The sequence below is a fragment of the Equus caballus genome, chromosome 5, assembly GCF_041296265.1.
Source record: "Equus caballus isolate H_3958 breed thoroughbred chromosome 5, TB-T2T, whole genome shotgun sequence".
Lineage (NCBI taxonomy): Eukaryota > Metazoa > Chordata > Mammalia > Perissodactyla > Equidae > Equus > Equus caballus.
The window spans coordinates 17,120,167-17,139,958 of NC_091688.1; the positions used below are offsets into that span (position 1 = coordinate 17,120,167).

General features: G+C 40.9%; 1 protein-coding gene across 16 annotated transcripts in view; it reads left to right on the top strand.

The window, feature by feature from the left end:
- The window catches only part of NPL (N-acetylneuraminate pyruvate lyase), a 43,160-nt gene that overhangs the window by 18,577 nt on the left and 4,791 nt on the right, over positions 1-19,792 (top strand). For 3 of the 16 annotated variants that reach the window (XM_023640687.2, XM_023640686.2, XM_023640689.2), the window contains 7 exons: positions 3,297-3,354; positions 4,386-4,461; positions 12,349-12,441; positions 13,708-13,856; positions 13,981-14,027; positions 16,301-16,406; positions 19,505-19,544. In XM_023640687.2, coding sequence (XP_023496455.2) covers positions 3,297-3,354; positions 4,386-4,461; positions 12,349-12,441; positions 13,708-13,856; positions 13,981-14,027; positions 16,301-16,406; positions 19,505-19,544 — 569 coding nt within the window. The remainder of the gene's footprint in view (positions 1-3,296; positions 3,355-4,385; positions 4,462-12,348; positions 12,442-13,707; positions 13,857-13,980; positions 14,028-16,300; positions 16,407-19,504; positions 19,545-19,792) is intronic. The other 13 variants (XM_070266664.1, XM_005609768.4, XM_070266667.1 and 10 more) reach the window with 6 other exon arrangements.

Below are 19,792 nucleotides of genomic sequence, written 5' to 3' on the forward strand. Positions count from 1 at the left end.
CAAAAAAAAAGAGGAGAATTGGTGGCAGATGTTAGCTCAGGGCTAATCTTCCTCAAAAAAGAAAAGTGCATTTTCTATTTTTTGGTTGTGTGTTATGCACTGTGCTGGCACTAAGGATATAAAACAGCTCTCTGCACTCAGGTTGCTTACTGTCCAATGGAGATGTCAGATCATGGAAACTAACCTTCTGATCCTTGTGATAAATAGTATAAACAGGCATCAGGGAAAGGAGTGATTGCTGTTGCCTTAGGGAGAGGCGAAGAGTAGAGGGAAGTCCCAAGTGAGCCAGGAGCAGAGGTGGTCAGTGTGAAGCCCATGGCCACCTTGGGAATCTTTTATTTTTTGAGGAAGATTAGCCCTGAGCTAACTACTGCCAATCCTCCTCTTTTTGCTGAGGAAGATAGGCTCTGAGTTGACATCTGTGCCCATCTTCCTCTACTTTATACGTGGGATGCCTACCACAGCATGGTGTGCCAAGCGGTGCCATGTCCACACTTGGGATCAGAACTGGCGAACCCCGGGCCTCTGAGAATCAGAACTTGCGAACTTAACTGCTGCGCCACTGGGCCAGCCCCACCTTGGGAATCTTTAAATGGCTCCCGAGCACCTTGAGGACTCTGAAATTGTATTGCATGCCAAGTTGAGTGTATGTCCACATAAGCATTTTCTGGTGATCCGTCAGCTTTCAGCTAATTTTCCATCAGGTCCTGGTTCCAAAAATATTAAAGACCATGGGCAGAGTGAGAAAAGAGGAAGGTTAAGGATAAACATTAAGAAAAGCACCAGATGGGCTGGCCCGGTGGCGCACTGGTTAAGTTCGCACGTTCCACTTCTCGGCGGCCCAGAGTTCGCTGGTTCGGATCCCGGGTTTGGGCATGGCACCACTTGGCAAAAAGCTATGCTGTGGTAGGCATCCCATGTATAAAGTAGAGGAAGATGGGCATGGATGTTAGCTCAGGGCCAGTCTTCCTCAGCAAAAAGAGGAGGATTGGCAGCAGTTAGCTCAGGGCTAATCTTTCTCAAAAAAAAAAAAAAGAAAAGCACCAGAAATAAGGGGGACAGCAAAGTGGGCAGAGACAGAAAGCTCTCAGGAGGGTAGGAGGGAGGTCGGGAGTGAATGTTGTCACTGCCAGAAGGGTGGTTTCAGAGAGCTGCGATGCAGCGTGGAGGTCAAGAGCGAGGACTGTAGAGCCAGCCCGCCTGAGTTTGGGTTCTGGCTCTGCCTCTTACTAGCTCTGTGAACTCAGGCAAGTCACTTAACTGCCCTGTGCTTCATCTGTAAAATAGGAATAATAGCACCTATCTTGTAAGGTGGTGGTGAGGATTCGAACAGTGCCTGACACATAGTGCTAAGTATTATATATGAATTCATTGTAATTATTTGCAGAAGATGCTGTGTTCGTTATAACATTTGTTATAATAATTATTAGATGCTGTGAAAGTCAGTAGATAGAGGACTGAGAAGATCATTTGAAGTGACCTATGACCTCGAGAGCAGAGCCAGCAGGTTATTGTGGCAGAAGCAGGCTGCGGTGAGCTGTAGAATGCAGCAGACGTGTGGAAGTGGGGGCAGCGAATGCAGCTTATTCTCACAAAAACTTTCCTGGTGAAGGGAAGGAGAGATGCATTAGTAGATTAAGGAGGAGGAAGCAGGATTCAAAGAAGGGTAGTTTCTTTTCTTCAAGTGGAGAAGTCTTGAGCACATTTCTATGTTGAAAGCACACTGCCATGGGAGAAGAGATTAAAAGAAAGTAGAGAACTGATGCCTTTGATGGAAGGTCTTGGCAGGGGGCTTGAAATAAAACCAAAAGTAGATGGAGTAACTTTAGAAGACAGCTGAGAAGCTGGGAGGAAAGCATAGACGGTGACATAGCTGAGTGTAGAGGTGAAGAGGGGGAAAAGTGAGAGAGACTGTGTGAAACCATCTTTATCTTTGGTGTGTAAGAAGCGAAGACATCTGCCAAGAACAAGGAGTCGCGGTGGAATTTAGAGCTTGAGGAGAATAGTCAAGATTTGGAGTAACGGCTGCAGGAAATTGGAAAGGGAAGTGAGTCATGGCGACCAGAAGGCTTTTTGGAGCCTCATTCTCCTGAATTGGGAAATTTCAAGTTTGTATTAAAGCCATAGGGTGGTTTTCTCTAGAAGCAGGGTGGAGAGGAGGAGGGTAGAGGTGATTGCTTTAACCTAAGCCTGGAGGAAGGGTAGTGAAGGGTTTAAGGAGGTTGTGCGGGAAAGCTGTTGGTAAGAGGAAAACACATCAGTCAGCCTTCTCTTCTCCTTTCAGAAGTCTTCTCTATCCTTTAAAAAGGCAACCCTGATCATGTTGCTTCCCACTAGTTCCTATTTTACCTAAGATACAACAAGTCAAGGATCATGGGAGGACTCAGTGATTGGGCCTAAGCAGGCACGTGATGTCTCCATCCCTTGAGGATGGCATGTGTGTCATTCAGAGTCCCTCGCTGACTGAGTTCACGGCTGAGTTTTGTTAATCCTTCCTGAGAACACCAGTCCTGCCGTGGCCTCCCCCCGTGGGGCCATGTGAAGCACCCCCAAAGGTGAACATTGGAGTCTCAGAAAACCTCTCTTGCGGCCAAATTCTGAGGACTTACAAGATAGGGAAAAGATTTTTACACCGAATTCATTTCTCATATAGCTGGTTTCTGGTTGTACTCTTTGAGGAATCTCTTTATTTTTATCTCCAACCAAAAATATCTCAGTTTTATACTTATCTTCACGCACATGGCACTATCAAATACAGCCTCTAAAACAATGCTTAGTCGGGTCCGGCCCAGTGGTGCAGCCATTAAGTTCGCACATTCTGCTTTGGCACCCGGGGTTCACTGGTTCAGATCCCGGGTACAAACCTACACAGTGCTTGTCAAGCCGTACTGTGATAGGCGTCCCACATATAAAGTAGAGGAGGATGGGCACGGATGTTAGCTCAGGGCCAGTCTTCCTCAGCAAAAAGAGGAGGATTGGCAGCGGGCATTAACTCGGGGCTAATCTTCCTCAAAAAGAAAACAATGCTTGGTCAAAATAAGTATTCAAGTATTGATTAATCAATTTATTGGTTTCAAAATTCCACTGCCTGGTTGAACCTTAAATTTTATTCCCTGGACATTATTTTTAGTCCCTAATTACATTAATCTTAAATAGACCACTGTAGAATTTAATAGTCTTGAGATTGAGATTAATGAGATGTTCGCTAACTGCTGAAACCAGCACAAACCAGGATGGCGAGGCCATCTGTGTTCCTGTAAACTTCGAGTGATGCCACAGTGTGTTCTCTTTTGCAGGTTGGATCAGGTAGTAATTCACGTAGGAGCGCTGAGCTTGAAGGAGTCACAAGAACTGGTATGTATGCAGGTCCATCTGCGAGAGACCACTCAAGGGGCCTCCTCACTGGTAGTGACGTTTTTCATGAAATTTGGCTAATTTTCTACTCTCTAGTGGTGCATCGGTTGGCATATTTAAAAAGTTTGTTGCTAAGCTCTAGTATCTAAGCTGTAGGTGAAATAGTAAATCACTTATTCCAGGATAGTTGTGACATTGTAATTTATAATAATATGTATTTCGTCTTTGTCCCATTTCTGGCACACAGCTCCTAAAATCCTTGGAATTTCCTGTGATGAGAGCAATAAAGATGTCTCTTTTTATGTTAATAAGGTGATTTTTGGAAAGCACCTAAGAATGGGGGCTGGTTACCAGGAGAACCAACCATGTAACTAGAGAGTTGGAACTTTCAGCCCCAACCCTCAACCTCCAGGGAGGGGAAGGGATGGAGCTGGAAGTTGAAACAATTGACGATGGCCCACGATTTAATCAATCAGCCTACCTAATGAAGCCTCCATAGAAACCTAAAAGGGCGAGTTTCAAAGAGCTTCCAGATAGGTGAACCTGTGGAGATTTGGGGAGGGTGGCACCCTGGAGCTGAGAGAGGGCATGGACTCCCCAACCTTTCTTCATCCCTCGCCCTATGCATCTCTTCCATCTGGTTGTTCCTGAGTTATATCCTTTTGTAATAAACTTGTGATCCAGTAAGTAAAAGGCTTCTGAGTTCCGTGAGCTGCTCTAGCAAATTAATCAGCCCGAGGAAGGGGTTGTTGCAACCTCCCATCTATAACCAGTCAGTCAGAAGCATATGTGATAACCTGGGCCTGGGACTGACATGTGAAGGCAGTTGTGGGTGGGGTGTAGTCTTGTGGGACTGAGTCCTTAACCTGTGGAATCTGACTATCTCCGGGTACATAGTGTCAGAGTTGAATTGAACTGTAGGACACCCAACTGGTGTTGGAGAATTTGCTTGTTGGTCTGGGGAAACACTCACACCCACACACATCAGAATTGTGTCCAGACCCGTAACGGTCATCCTTCTTCTTTTGAAGGCCCAACATGCAGCAGAAATAGGAGCTGATGGCATCGCTGTCATTGCACCTTTCTTTCTCAAGCCATGGAACAAAGGTGAGTAGATAGGTCCAAACACACAGTGCTTCACACAGTCCACTTCTTTTTGCCTTCATTCAAAATGGTTATATTTAATTCATGAAAGTAAAGGTTTGTGGACTGGAGGCATGAAGTTGCATTGGTGTAGCAGTTCTCCCAAATATTTGGCCTCCTTGGATCCGTAAAATAAGACTATTAAACAGCCTCAACTCTTTTGCCAAGAATTCCGATTGAATCATTCACCAAGCCCCGGGTCAACCTATAAGTGCCTGTGTTTGGGTCAGGGGTCCACTCCTTGTCCAATCAGTTGTGCAGAGTAACAGTCACATGGGAAAGCATGGGACCATTTTTCTCAAAAAAGAGAAATATAAATGATGGGCCTTTTGAGACTACAGATTTTATTCAACCTTGAGTCAGTGATGAACTTGAAAAGAAGTTTCACAGAAATATCCATTGTCTTCCAAAATATCAAGTTACTCCTTTCTCCTTCTCCTCTGCTTTCTCTATAGAAACTGTTTCTGGTTTCCAAGTATACTGAGTCTTTTTAATCCTTTTGATTAGCAAAAAAAGAAATACAAATTTTAAAATGATTAAAAACAGACAAGATGTTATTTGTAGGCAGGATTAAGTAAATCCACAACTAAAGGTATGATGGGTCAAAATTACCGTGAAATATCACCTATTATTGATAGAAGAAAATAGTTGTTAATATAGATAAGTAATTTAAATATTGCTATTTTAGGAATCTAGAATGGAAAAATTTTGAAGTTTTTTTCCACATGGTTTAAAAAAATTTTACATGAATACCTTTCCCAAAAGATAGACAAAGGAAAAATAGCATATTATACATAATAATTTTGTCAGAAATATTTATTGTAGACGAAATACATCATCACAGTATTCAGAGGAAGTACGTAAGATTCTCTCTCCTACTATCCAAAGCGTAAGCAATTCTGCTGGATTTATTTATCATCTGCAGTGATGTTGCAGTTGAACCTCACATTGGATGATGTAGGAAATCCCAATTCCTTAGTAAACAAGAGTGAGCTCTCTTCTGATATATCTGGATTTCTCCCAAAAAGGGAAAAGTACCAAACTATGGTTGAATTATTTTGCAATGTGCCACTACTCTTATAACTTCCCTCTTTGAGTGGTTGTTCTTTATCTTTTTATTGTAGAATTTTCTCAGTTACAACTTTATTATTTTGATTCTAATGCAAAGTCCTTGTTGTTCACTGACCATACTTAGCTGCCCTCTGGGGCAAAAGAGCAAGAGTCCTGCTGATGGTCTTCTGCTTTTTATAAGAGTATTTCATGAACCTCTCTTAATACGTGGGAAGGTTTGCACCAGTTTTGTGGGTTTTTTAATCCATGTATCAGAACTTTGGGTCTATTTTATTTCCAGTTTCTTTTTTTTTTAATTGAGGCAACATTTGCTTATAACATATACATTTCAGGTGTAAATCATTATATTTCAATTTCTGTGTAAACTGTATCATGTTCTCCACCCAAAGACTAATTAACATCCATCACCATACACATGTGCCCTATTACCCCTTTCACCCTTTTCCCTTCCCTCCTCGCTCTGGTAACCACCAATCTAATCTCTGTATCTATGTGTTTGTTTGTTGTTGCTTTTCTCTTCCACTGAGTGAAATCATACAGTATTTTACTTTCTCCACCCAACTTATTTCACTCAGCATAATACCCTCAAGGTCCCTCCATGTTGTCACAAATGACAAGATTTCATCTTTGTTATGGCTGAGTAGTATTCCATTGTGTATATATATCACATCTTCTTTATCCCTTCATCCATTGATGGGCGTTTAGGTTGTTTCCAAGTCTTGGCTATTGTGAATACAGTGAGGAACATAGGGGTGCAAATAGCTTTTCGCATTCGTGTTTTCATGTTCTTTGGATAAATACCCAGAAGTGGGATAGCTGGATCATATGGTAGTTCTATTCTTAATTTTTTGAGGAATCTCCATAGTGTTTTCCACAGTAGCTGCACCACTTTACATTCCCACCTTTTCTCCACATCCTCTCCAACTCTTGTTATTTCTTGTCTTTTTAATTATAGCCATTCTGATGGGTGTGAGGTGATATCTCATTGTAGTTTTGATTTGCATTCAGTGGGTGTAATGCCTTCAGCTTTGTTCTTTTTTCTCAGGATTCCTTTAGCTATTTGGGGCGTTTTGTCATTCCATATAAATTTTAAGATTCTTTGTTCTATTTCTGTGAAAAATGTTCGTGAAACTTTGGTAGGGATTGCATTGAATCTGTAGATTGCTTTAGGAAGTATGGAGATTTTAACTATGTTAATTCTTCTAATCCAAGAGCACAGAATGTCTTTCCATTTCTTTGTGTCTTCTTCAATTTCTTTCAACAGTGTTTTATAGTTTTCACTGTACAGATCTTTCACCTCTTTGGTTAAGTTTATTCCTAGGTATTTTATTCCCTTTGTTGCAATTGTAAATGGGATTGTATTCTTAATTTCTCTTTCTGCTACTTCATTGTTAGTGTATAGAAAAGCAACTGATTTTTGTATGTTGATTTTGTATCCTGCAATATACAATGAATAAATGTATTCATTTATTATTTCCAAAAGTTTTTTAGTGGATTCTTTAGGGTTTTCTATATATAAAATCATGTCATCTGCAAATAGTGACAATTTCACTTCTTCCTTTCCAGTTTGGATCCCTTTTGTTTCTTTTTCTTGCCTGATTGCTCTGGCTAAGACTTCCAACACTATGTTAAAGAAGCGTGGTGAAAGAGGTCATCCTTGTCTGATGCCTGTTCTTAGAGAGATAGCTTTCAGTTTTTCTCCATTGAGAATGATATTAGCTGTGGGTTTGTCATATGTGGCCTTTATTATGTTGAGGTACTTTCCTTCTATACCCATTTTATTCAGAGTTTTTGTCATAAATGGATGCTGTATCTTGTCAAATGCTTTCTCTGCATCTATTTGATGCATCTATTTAGATGGCCATGTGATTTCTATTCTTCATTTTGTTAATGTGATGTATCATGTTGATTGATTTGTGGATGTTGAACCATCCTTGCATCCCTGGAATAAATCCCACTTGATCATGGTGTGTGATCTTTTTCCTGTATTGTTGTATTCGATTTGCTAGTATTTTGTTGAGGATTTTTGCATTAATGTTCATCAATGATATTGGCCTATAATTTTCTTTTTTTTTGTCTGGTTTTGGTATCAGGGTAATGTTGGCTTCATAGAATGAGTTAGGAAGCTTCTCCTCCTCTTCAATTTTTTGGAAGTTTGAGAAGGATAGGTATTAAGTCTTCTTTGAATGTTTGGTAAAATTTGCCAGGGAAGCCATCTGATCCTGGACTTTTATTTTTTGGGAGGTTTTTGATTACTGTTTTGATCTCCTTACTGGTGATTGGTCTATTCAGATTTTCTGTTTCTTCTTGAGTCAGTTTTGGAAGGTTGTATGATTCTAAGAATTTGTCCATTTCTTCTAGATTATCCAATTTGTTGGTGTATACTTTTTTGTAGTATTGTCTCATAGTCTTTTGTATTTCTGAGGTGTTTGTTGTAATTTCTCCTCTTTGATTTCTGATCTTATTTATTTGACCCTCCTCTCTTATTTTCTTGTTAAGTCTAGCTAAAGGTATGTCAATTTTGTTTATCTTTTCAAAGAACCAGCTCTTGGTTTCATTGATTTTTTCTATTTTTTTTTAAATCTCTATTTCGCTTATTTCTGCTCTGATTTTATTATGTCCTTCCTTCTACTGATTTTGGTCTTTGTTTGTTCTTTTTCCAGTTCCTTTAAGTGTACTGTTAGATTGTTTATTTGAGATTTTTCTTGTTTGCTGAAGTAGGCCTGAATTGCTATAAACTTCCCTCTTACAACCACTTTTGCCATATCCCACAGATTTTGGCATGTCGTATTTTCATTTTCATTTGTCTCCAGGTATTTTTTGCTTTCTCCTTTGATTTCTTCATTGACCCAATCATTGTTTAGTAGCTTTTTGTTTAATCTCCACATATTTGTGGCTTTTCCAATTTTCTTTCTGTAGTTGATTTCTAGTTTCATACAGTTGTGGTCAGAAAAGATGCTTGGTATTATTTCAGTTTTCTTAAATTTATTGAAACTTGTTTTGTGGCCAAATATTCAGTCAGTCCTGGAGAATGTTCCATGTGCATTTGAAAAGAATGTGTATTCTGAGGTTTTTGGATGGGATGTTCTGTATATGTCTGCTAAGTCCATCTGGTCTCATGCATCATTTAAGGCCAATGTTCCCTTATTGATCTTCTGTTTGGATGATCTATCCACTGATGTAAGTGGAGTGTTAAAGTCCCCTACTATTATTGTGTTACTGTCTATTTCTCCTTTTATGTCTGTTAATAATTGCTTTATATATTTAGGTGAGCCTGTGTTGGGTGCGTAGATATTTACAAGTGTTATATCCTCTTGTTGAATTGTTCCCTTTATCCTTATGTAGTGTGTTTCTTTGTCTCTTGTTACAGTTTTTGCTTTAAAGTCTATTTTGTTTAATATAGGTATTGCTACCCCAGCTTTCTTTTCATCGCCATTTGCGTGGAGTATCTTTCCAGCCCTTCGCTTTCAGTTTGTGAATGTCTTTAGGTCTGAAGTGTGTCTCGTATGCAGCATATATGTGGGTCTTGTTTTTTCGTCTAATCAGCCACCCTTTGCCATTTGCTTGGAGCATTTAGTCCATCGATATTTAAAGTAGCTATTGATAAGTATGTGCTTATTGCCATTTTGTCACTTTTTCTCTGGCTGTTTTAGCAGTTCTTCTCTGTTCCTTTCTTCTTCTCTTGTTCTCTTCCCTTGCAGTTTGATGGCTTTCTTTAGTATTATATTTGGGTTTCTTTCTCTTAATTTTTTGTGTATTAATTATAAGTTTCTGGTTTGCAATTACCATGAAGTTTATATATAATAATCTACATATATAATGATCTATATTAAGTTGATGGTCTCCTTAGGTTGACCTCCTGCTAAAAGCTCTACTCTTTTACTCCCCTCCTCCCACATTTTATGTTTTTGATATCATATCTAACCTCTTTTTTAATGTGTATCCATTACCCTCATATCATGGAAATAGGTAATTTCAGTAATTTGTCCTTTGACCCTCTTATTATCTTCATAGGTGGTTGATCTGCTACCTTTACTGTATTTTTGCCTTTACCAGTGATTTTATTGTGGTTTTTTTTTTTTTTTTGGATAATTTCCTTATTCCTATTTGTGGCCTTCTCTTTCCCACTTAAATAAGTCCCTTTAGCATTTCTTGTGAGACTGGTTTCTTGGTGATAAAAGTTCTTTAATTTTTATTTGTCTGGGAAACTCTTTATCTCCACTTCCATTCTGGATGATAACCTTGCCAGGTAGAGTATTCTTGGCTAGAGGTCTTTTCCTTTCAGCACCTTAAATATATCATGCCACTCCCTTCTAGCCTGTAAGGTTTCTGCTGAGAAGTCGGCTGATAGCCTTTTGGGGTTTCCGTTGTATGTAACTTATTGCCTTTCTATTGGGGCTTTTAGGATTCTCTCTTTATTTTTAATTTTTGACATTTTAATTATAATGTGTCTTGGTGTGGGCCTCTTTGGGTTTATCTTGTTTGGTGTTCTCTGCAGTTCCTGTACCTGGATGTCTGTTTCCTTCCTTAGGTTAGGAAAGTTTTCAGCTATTATTTCTTCAAATAGATTCTCTGCCCCTTTGTCTCTGTCTTCTTCTTGGACCCCTATAATATGAATGTTGGTATGTTTGATGTTGTCACAGAGGTCCCTTAGACTGTTCTCGTTCTTTATAATTCTTTTTTATTTTATCTGTTCAGTTTGGGTGAGTTCCTCTAGTCTTTCATCCAGCTCGCTGATCCATTCTTCTGTATCATCTCCTCCACTGTTGAGTCCCTCTAGTGAATTTTTCATTTCCAATATTGTATTCTTCATTTCTGATTGGTTCCTTTTTAATTTTCCAGTTCTTTGTTGAAGGTCTCACTGAGTTCATCCATTCTTATCCCAAGATCAGTGAGCATCCTTATGACTTTTTGTTTTGAGCTCTTTGTTAGGTAGATTGTTTATTTCTGTTTCTTTAGTTCTTTATCTGGGCTTTTGTCCTATTCCCTTACTTGGAACATGTTTCTTTACCTCCTCATTTTGCCTCTTTCTGTGTGCTTATATCTATGTATTAGGTAGGTCAGCTACATCTACCAATCTTGGAGATGTGGGCTTATGTAAGAGATGCCTTATGGGGCCCAGCAGTGTGCTTCCCTCTCATCACCTGTTCTGAATGTTCCAGGAATTTCCACTGTCTGGACTGTGTATGCCCTTTTGTTGTGGCATGGTTGCTCTTGCTGCGGGCACACATGTAGGCTAGGCTGGCCCCTGGGCTGGCTGGTTTAAGGCTCATCTGTGTGCAGCTGCTGTAGTCACTTTAGTCACTTAGTGGGTGAGGCAAGCCCCTACATGTGGCTGGCTGCAAGGTCTAATAGCACACACCTGCTGCTGTTTAGCTGTTACGTAAGTCAGGCCCCCAGAGTGGCTGGTGCTAGACTTAGGAGCTCACAATTGCTGTATGCCTCTCATAAGGCTCCCTGCAGTGCAAAGCTATTGTTAGCTCTCTCAGGAGCACAGATGGGTGGATCCAGCCCCAGGCATGGCAGCACACAATTGTTTCAGGCATTGGAAGGTGCGGCAGATCCCCCGTGTGGCTATTTGAGATGGCCAGTGGCACAAGTCTGCTGTGGCTGATATGCCCCACCGCCCGTGGGCCTACATACCCCACCAACACAGGCCAACCCCTCACGCATGCCCTGCTGAGGGGAACCCATTCACCCTGCTGCAGAGATCCCACACGCCCCACTTATGTGGGCCCACAGGCTTGCTGGTGGGTAGGGCCTGTCCTTCACATAGGCTGCCAGCCCTGGCTGAGCTGAATTAAATCGGTGCTCTAATGGGAGGGGCAAACCCCTGTGCTAACAGGCCAGAGGGAGAAATCCAATAGCATCTGCCAGCGTCTGTGTCAGCATGCCTGTACCGGGTCACAATAATGGCTGTCGCCAGTGTCTCAGTCCCTAGAGAGATGGGACCAGCTGCTCCTGCCTCTGTGAGATGCACTCAGAGCTTAGCAAGTGAGTCTCTTTTACCAAAGGACTGTGTACTTTTCTTTCTTGTGTTTTTGTTTTAGAACAGGTGAATCTATGTGTGGGCCCTTTAAGAGCATGCTTTTCTTTCTCTGAAGTTTTATAGTTTTTCTGGGGGTATTCCCATTGCTTGGAAAAGCCAGAAAAGCTAAGTATTATGGGAACTTGTCTTGGTTGTGCTGAATTCAAAGGCTGGGATGCCTATCGTGGCATAGATCTCCCACTCAGATCTCCCCACTCCTTGGGGAAAAGCTTTCGTGCCTTTAAGATTGCTCCTGGCCGTGAAGCACCACCCTAGGATGTGGTTTTTCCCTCAGCAGAGGGGTATTTCTGCCTCTTCCACCCCTGTCAGTGTTGTCCCTTGTTGTGGGGGTTCTTTTTTTCCAGTTTCTGGATCTCTCTCACAGGAAGTTGTTCCACAGGTAGTTGGAGATTTGTTGCGTCCGTGGGAGGTGGTGAGTTCAGAGTCCTGCTATGCCACCGTCTCCCCAGAATCCTCTACACCAGTTTTTTTAATAACAGTTTACTATGGCAGGAAAGTGATCATCTTGTTTTGGCTTCTCTACAGAAAGGAAAATAAAACTTTCAGTGAAGTCAGTTGCAAAGACATTGCAGTAGCAATCTCGGGGATGGTAAGAGTGGTCAAGAACTTTTGGCTTCCAAAAAGGATGGTTACATTTCACTGGAGGGTTCTTTTTTTTTTTTTTTTTTTAACCAGGGAAAGCCAGTGTTTTCCGCTTGTTCACACTATGACTTTTCCTGCTGTTCTTTCAGATGTCCTGATTAATTTCCTAAAGGAGGTGGCTGCTGCTGCCCCTGCATTGCCATTTTATTACTATCACATCCCTGCCTTGACAGGGGTAAAAAGTAAGTACTCCTTCTTTCCCTCCATGTCTCACGTCTTACTCTGTTTCGCTAAGAAACCCCGACTCCATCCCACCGCACCCCACCCCACGTCACAAAAGCATGACACTATTGCCTACGTGTTCCAGTTGCTTCAGAATAAGTCATTCATCAAAAATAAGTCAGCCCTTATCAATCACTGACACCATCTTATAATGAAGGTTAAGTATGAAAGATGAGTTGACCCCTAGGCACGTCCACACACTTTGTGTCAATCACACACCTCTCCTTCTTATATGGGGAGGTACAGCCTATACGCCCCATAGGACAGGGACTGTGTCTACCTTGTACTCTACTGTATGCTCAGTGCCTGGCACTTAGGAACATACTCTGATCCCTTCTCACTTTTCTTCTAGCTTTTCTTTTACTAGTATTATTATACTTCTCCAGCAAGAAGATTGTTGCAATTAGATGAAATTTCTTAGATTATTTTTTAAATCCCATTCCTTTCTAAGTTCCTTAAAAGAAAAATAGAAGCTGTGCTTTATAAATGTGTAAACATTCACCTACTGTCTTCAAGGAAGGGAAGCCTTAGAGCTATAATTTTTGTTTTTTTTAAAGATTGGCACCTGAGGGGCCAGCCCAGTGGCATGGCAGTTAAGTGCGCATGTTCCCCTGTGGCAGCCTGGGCATTTGCTGGTTCAGATCCCAGGTGCGGACATGGCACTGCTTGGCATGTAGGCATCCCACATATAAAGTAGAGGAAGATGGGCAGAGATGTTAGCTCAGGGCCAGTCTTCCTCAGCAAAAAAAGGAGGATTGGCAACAGTTAGCTCAGGGCTAATCTTCCTCAAAAAAAAAAAAAAGATTGACACCTGAGCTAACAACTGTTGCCAATCTTTTTTTTGTTTTAATTCTCCCCAAAGCCCCCCAGTACATAGTTGTAGATTCTAGTTGTGAGTGCCACTGGTTGTGCTATGTGGAACGCTGCCTCGGCATGGCCTGATGAGTGGTTCCATGTCTGCGCCCAGGATCCGAACCCGTGAAACCCTGGGCAGCTGAAGTGAGCGCGAACTTAACCACTCGGCTACAGGGCCGGCCCCTGGGGCTATAATTTGACAAGTACATAGGAACTACTCAGCAAGGGCAAGTGATTATGTCCAATCTGCAGTCAGTTCCAGCTGAGAACAGCCCCTGGTAGCTCAATGCAGATGTGTAGGTCTCTTTGAGATGTTATTTGATATTTTCCGGAGGTGTGCAGATTAATGAGTCGTTTATTGTTTTGAGCAGTTCGTGCCGAGGAGGTGTTAGATGGGATTCAGGAGAAGATCCCCACCTTCCAAGGGCTGAAATTCAGTGACACAGATCTCTTAGACTTCGGGCAGTGTGTTGATCAAAATCGCCAACGACAGTTTGCTTTCCTTTTTGGGGTGGATGAGGTAAGTCACCCCCCTGGCATATCCCAGTAGGTTAGTTTCCCTCCAAAACAATTTATGTAGCTTCTTATATAGTAGCATCTTTTTCTCTTTTTCATAAAAGTGAATACTCTTTGTTTCTGATTAGCAACTGTTGAGTGCTCTGGTGATGGGAGCTACTGGAGCAGTGGGCAGGTAAGTATGACTCATTTTTCCCAACGGTTATAAATGTACAGTCCCCCCACAGAGACATTCATCATCTAAGTAGTTGTATTTCTTGCATGTACACCTTTTCTAATAGAAGCTGCTTTTCTTTCCCACATTCTTTCAGTGAAAGGAAATTAAGTAGAGCTTAGCAGTTAGCAACTCAGTCGTTATTAGAATCATCTGTTGCCTTAGCGGTGTGGCACTCAAGCTGAGAGCATGCACCGAATTTCTTTGTCAGAAATCATTTGGTTACAAATAACAGAAACCCATTCAAACTAACTTACATGAAAGAAGGTAAGTTATTATAAAATACTGGGAGATTACATAAAACCCAAGAGGCAGAAGTACAGCCAGGCCTCAGAGAGGATGAGAACCTGGAACTGCAGAGCCCTCAACAGCCAAGGCAGATCCTTCTACACCTTTGGCCCTTTGGACTCTCACCTCTGCATCTCTCTGCACATCTCTTTATTTCCCTCTGTCTTTCTTTCCAGATGGGCTTTCTCTGATTCCACTTGCACATGGCCAATCATGATGCCCAAATGTAGCATCTTAGGACGTTGCTAGATAGCACTGCCTAGTCCAGGTGTCCACCTAAAATCCAGTCAGCTGCAGCCAGGAAAGTAGAATCACTGCTCAGAAGAAGGCTTAAGGAAGGTTGGCAATTCGATTAGCATGTCCACTGCACGTGTTAATCTAATTCATTAGAAGTGCACCTGCAAGCAGATTGATCGAAATATTTGCATTAACTGAAAGTACGTTTCCTCCCAGTAGGAAAAGTACAAGGGAAGCAAAGTAATATTCATAATGTGTCTGGGTGAGTGAGGCTTTGAGGAAGAGTAACTGACTTGGATGGTTTTAAGGGCTTGTTCACCAACCAGGGTGGCCTGCAGTATCCATCACCACTACAGGGACATTTCTACCGAGGAAACCAGAATGCCTGCATCTGCTGAACATGGAACATTTTTTTCCCCTGGAAATTCTTACTTTTTTGACTCTTGTTTTTTGACCTCCATACTAGATGTTTTAATTCTGTCAACATAATCTATAAGCAAAGTGCATTTGGTTAGACTTCGTTTCTTCTTGATTATCATCACATTCCTCTCTGTCTAACTGAGGATACACCTAAGACCACTGGGATTAGAATTTTAGTAATCTGAAACTCTTCAGACATTCATGTACATGTCATGACTTAGGAATATTTCACATCTGCAAGTGACTTATCTCCGCTCATAGATTTTATTTTTCCTTAATTTATTACCAGAAGATGATGTGACTTCACGTTCCTGGAATCCCTTGCTGTTGACTCCAGGGTCTACATATATGAGGTACCAACAACATTCTGTTCTTGGTACCTCAAGATAAATACATTTTTCTGATACTAACTTACTATATGAGAAGTCATTAGAAACTGAGGAAACATCCTTGTTACGAATTTCTATAACCTTCTGCCTGCTGGTTTCCCTAAGAATTCCATGATTAGTCTAAGATAATTTTCTTTATTGGTACGGTTAGGGATTTTTTTTTCAAGTCCACAAGAACATTTTATGAGATCAAATAACATTCTCACCTTCATTTTTGTTCACTTGTAATAAAAGGCAGCATGAAGTGATGGAAAGCCTCTGTGACAATTCTGTGGCCTTTTTTTGAGCCATAGTTTCTTCACAGTGAAATAGAAAACAGGTCTAACTGGCAGGACTTTGAGAGGATTGGACATAATTTATGTCAAGCACCTGGAATATAATAGACACTCAACAAATGGTCTTTCATTTTATTATTATCATTATTAATATTATTAGAAACTAGGTAATAAATAAGTTGGCAAAGAATTTAGGTCATCTGCTGGGATTTTCCCCTTTTACTGTGGTGCTCCATTCACCCAGTTCCTCAGCATAAGGCTTTAGGACTCTCCTCAGATACTGCATTTTATCCACAGTTCTTACCCAGCACTGCACCTCTGTGTGGGCCCTGGGGCAGGTGCCGGCCTCAGTTGCTCCCTAGCAAATACACCTCCATCTTTCACTCTTTTTTCTTTTTCCTAACTATCTTTTTTCTGTTTTTCTTCCTTTATTTGCTTTGGTGTTCTCTGCCTCCTCCTGGCACTGCGTGGTCTTGCTGGAAACCTCAGAACTTGAAGACACCTGATCCTCTGATAGATTAGGGCCTAAACAGACTTCTGGAAGTCCTGGCATATTTTTTTCCCTCTTAAGCAGCAAAGGGGTTTGAAGATCTGGACCTTTCTCACTGAGTTATTGATCCTGCAGGATGTGCTGTTTTCTTTCTAGCACCTATAATTACCTGGGAAAAAAGACAAACCAGATGTTGGAGGCTTTTGAACGAAAGGACTTCTCTTCAGCCCTGAACCATCAGGTTAACTTTTTCTTCACTTCACATAAATCGCAGCCTTTTTCTTCCCCACTGGATAATTCTTATTCTCTCTCATCAGCATTCCTACCATGCCTGCCCTCATTAAAATCGCCTAGCTGCCTTTTTCTTTGCTTTCCTTCTGTTCCTTACTTTTTCTTGTTTAAAACCAAACCTGTCCTTGTTATCCATGTTCCCTACATGTCTAATCAGTACAGGCCCCATACGGGAATGACTCCTCTCTGTTCCTCCTAGAAATGATCTTATTTTTACTGTATGTTCAAAGTATTTTTGTGACTGTAAAATAATAGTGATAGATTTCTGGGGAAATGACCACATGCTATCCCCTTGAGGACGTCACACCTGAGTCACCAGGGTATATGTGAAGCTGGTAACCTAAAATGGGGAGACTCAATCCAAAGTTAGAGCAGGTCAGTGCTCTTCACCCTGGAAATGTGCTGAGAACTGAAAACATCCACCAGGCAGGAAACAAGAGCCTTGTGGTTGATCCAGGAGAAGATACTGACTTTGAAACAGGAAAAGCAGCAGGAGCTGATATGTTACAGGGAGAACCCCAGAGGAAATGGTGGTTGCTGTTAATGTTACATAGAGGACAACCTCTCTGTGCAGAAAATGAAGAACCTCACTGAAAGGTAGAACCAGTCGCAGCAGCTGAGTAGGGTGTGTACTTTAGACAAATGGGATGAGGTAGAAAGAAATAGGGTAGGCACAAGCAAAAGACTTTTGGAGGCTCAAAGGCACAGGGGTTTTCAGAGTAATAAAAGCGACTGAGAGGAGCATCCCAAGAAAATAAGTGGGAATGAAAGGCATAAGCAAGATCAGGGCAGGTGGTCGGTCCCAGTAGAGCTCAGATAAGGGGTCTTTTTGGACTGGACAGGCCACCATCAGGGCAATCAGAGATTACAGAGCAGAAGTGCAAAGCATCCTGGAGGTTAGAGGAAGTGACCTGAGCTCCAACCCAGAAGCATATGAGGAAGCAGTTGCCAGGAGTGATGAATAATCCCCCACCCTTTAGTCCTGAACAGTGAGCCAACCTGAATCTACATTCTACGTAAAGTTTAAATACCTTATTTAATTTTCCCTTTGTTCAGCCCCAGACCCAGTGAAGCTGAGAGCAGGAACAGGGTAAGGACTTAGGAAGCTATGCCAAGTAAACTAAACATTGGCAAGACTTTGGTTTAAATTAAGATAAGAGGTCTGAATTGTACGGACTCTGCCATCTCTTTGCATTCACGGTTATTATCTTTTCCCTTAGTTTCCAAGAAAAAGTTATTTCTGAAAATTCCAGCCCGTTCTGAGCTGAATGACAGGGAAATCATAGGATGGAGCAAACTGAGACAGCTGTGATATGGACCCTTTCACTCAGTGGTTTCTTTTGTTGGCTGATCCAGTTTCCATCTTTTTTTCTTTTCCTTTAGTCCCACTCAAATAAATCATCCCACTCAACAGTATTGGTAAGGAATTTAGTTTACCACATTCTCTGTTTCTTCTTACTGAAGGCAAGTGGGAGTGGGTCTCATTTACTCATTTATTCATATACAAAGGGCTGAGCTGAGTGCAGAATTTCAATAAAGCTGGTCTCTGTCCTAAAGGAGTTTGCAGTCAAGTGAAGAAGCAGACAAGTAAAAAATTAGGGCTAAATTTATTCATTATCATGGACTTAAATGCCCTCTGTTATGCTTACATAAAGGAAATGACACGTGTACAAAGATATTCCTTACAGCATTGTTTATAATAACAAAAGGTGGAAACAACCAAATATCCATCCATAAGGAAATCGTTAAATACATTATGTTTGAGTTATGCAATGGAATTACATATGGTCCTTTATAAGGATGAGATATTTTGTATGTACAGATCTGGAAATATCTCCATGATACATTAAGTATCAAAAAGCAGCAAAGTATGGACTTGTGAATGTAATGTGCTATAGCTTGTGTATGAGGGGAAAAAAGAACATATATATATATATTTGTTTGTAAGGCTCCGGGTATTAAAATTTTATTCTGCATTGAATTTTTTATTAGTAGTATACAATTGATTAAAACAACATAAAAGTAAAATGTTATTGAAAATGCATCTCTTAATGAGATGGATGGGAGTCTTCTTTTAATGAATTAGTTCATGAATTCATGGATGAATATTACTTAATGCTAGGATGAGTTAAAGTTCAGCATCAGTACTATTTCTGTTTTTTGTTTGCAGAGAAATAAGTGCTGTGAAACCCCATTCCTATAAGTTAGTAGATGAGAATAGAAGAAATTTTGTTATAGAAGTGTCACTCAATTCTTCGAACGATTTTTTAGTCATATGCCAAAAATCACGGAATGCTTGATCATTTAATGATTTTCAGCTGACAACCTGAGTAACAACATTGAAAGCAAAAAATTGAAAACTCTATGATTTTTTAGAGGACTTGTTATCCATTAATTAGAGGAATCACTCTGTCACTCTTTGTCAGTGCCAATACCAACATTTTGATTGGCTCCTTTATTTGGTTCCCAGAGGTGTCCCTAGGCAGTGACATACGAGGTATGTTTTTCAAAAATGGGAGAAGGACTGTGGAAGGGGAAATATAAAAGGACAACCTGCTCCTCCATTACATGTGAATTCTTATTCTGATCAGTTTTAGAAAATAGCACTTATGGAAGTTGAGGCTATAGAAATTAATTCCCATAAATCTTAGCCGCAGCCAAGTGCCCCTTAGGTATCTTGGAAAGTGCCCCAGAGGTTAGTGTGCTCCTCTTTGAAAACAACTGTGCCAGCTGATCAGTTTACCTACATAAGCCAGGTGGGTAAAGGATGCCTTCCCCCATCTTATCTCTCTTGTACAATTCTATTGTTGGACCTTCTTTTCTGCGTGGGCCCATTTTATAAAACTTGTATGTATGAAAAGATCCTAATATATCCTGGATGGATCTCAACCATCCTCTGTGGCTGTCTTTCTCCACTCTGACAGACCTTCAGAAAACTAAGGTGTGTGGACTTTTTAGTTTGGGGTTTCTGCAATTTGACCTCTAAGTGCTTGAAGTTGTTATCACAGTTCGGTAATACTGACTATACATTTGTTTGTTCCTTTTCAGTTTTGTATTCAGAGATTCATCAACTTTGTGGTCAAACTAGGTAAGTTTCCTGCTTTGTCTGCTACTGGAGAGCGTAAAGGAAATGGACTTTTCACTGAGGGTTTGAGAGAAAGTGAGGAGGGACTTGCATCACTTTCTCTGAAGGTTCAACAAGAACGCCTTTTAGTGTTCTGTTGTGAGCAGAGTTTTATTTCCAATACTAACCTTCAGGGCCAACCCTATAAATTGGTGAAGTACACCTAGTTGGAGGGACTTTGGCCCCCTTCTACAAATCTCTCTCCTCCATTT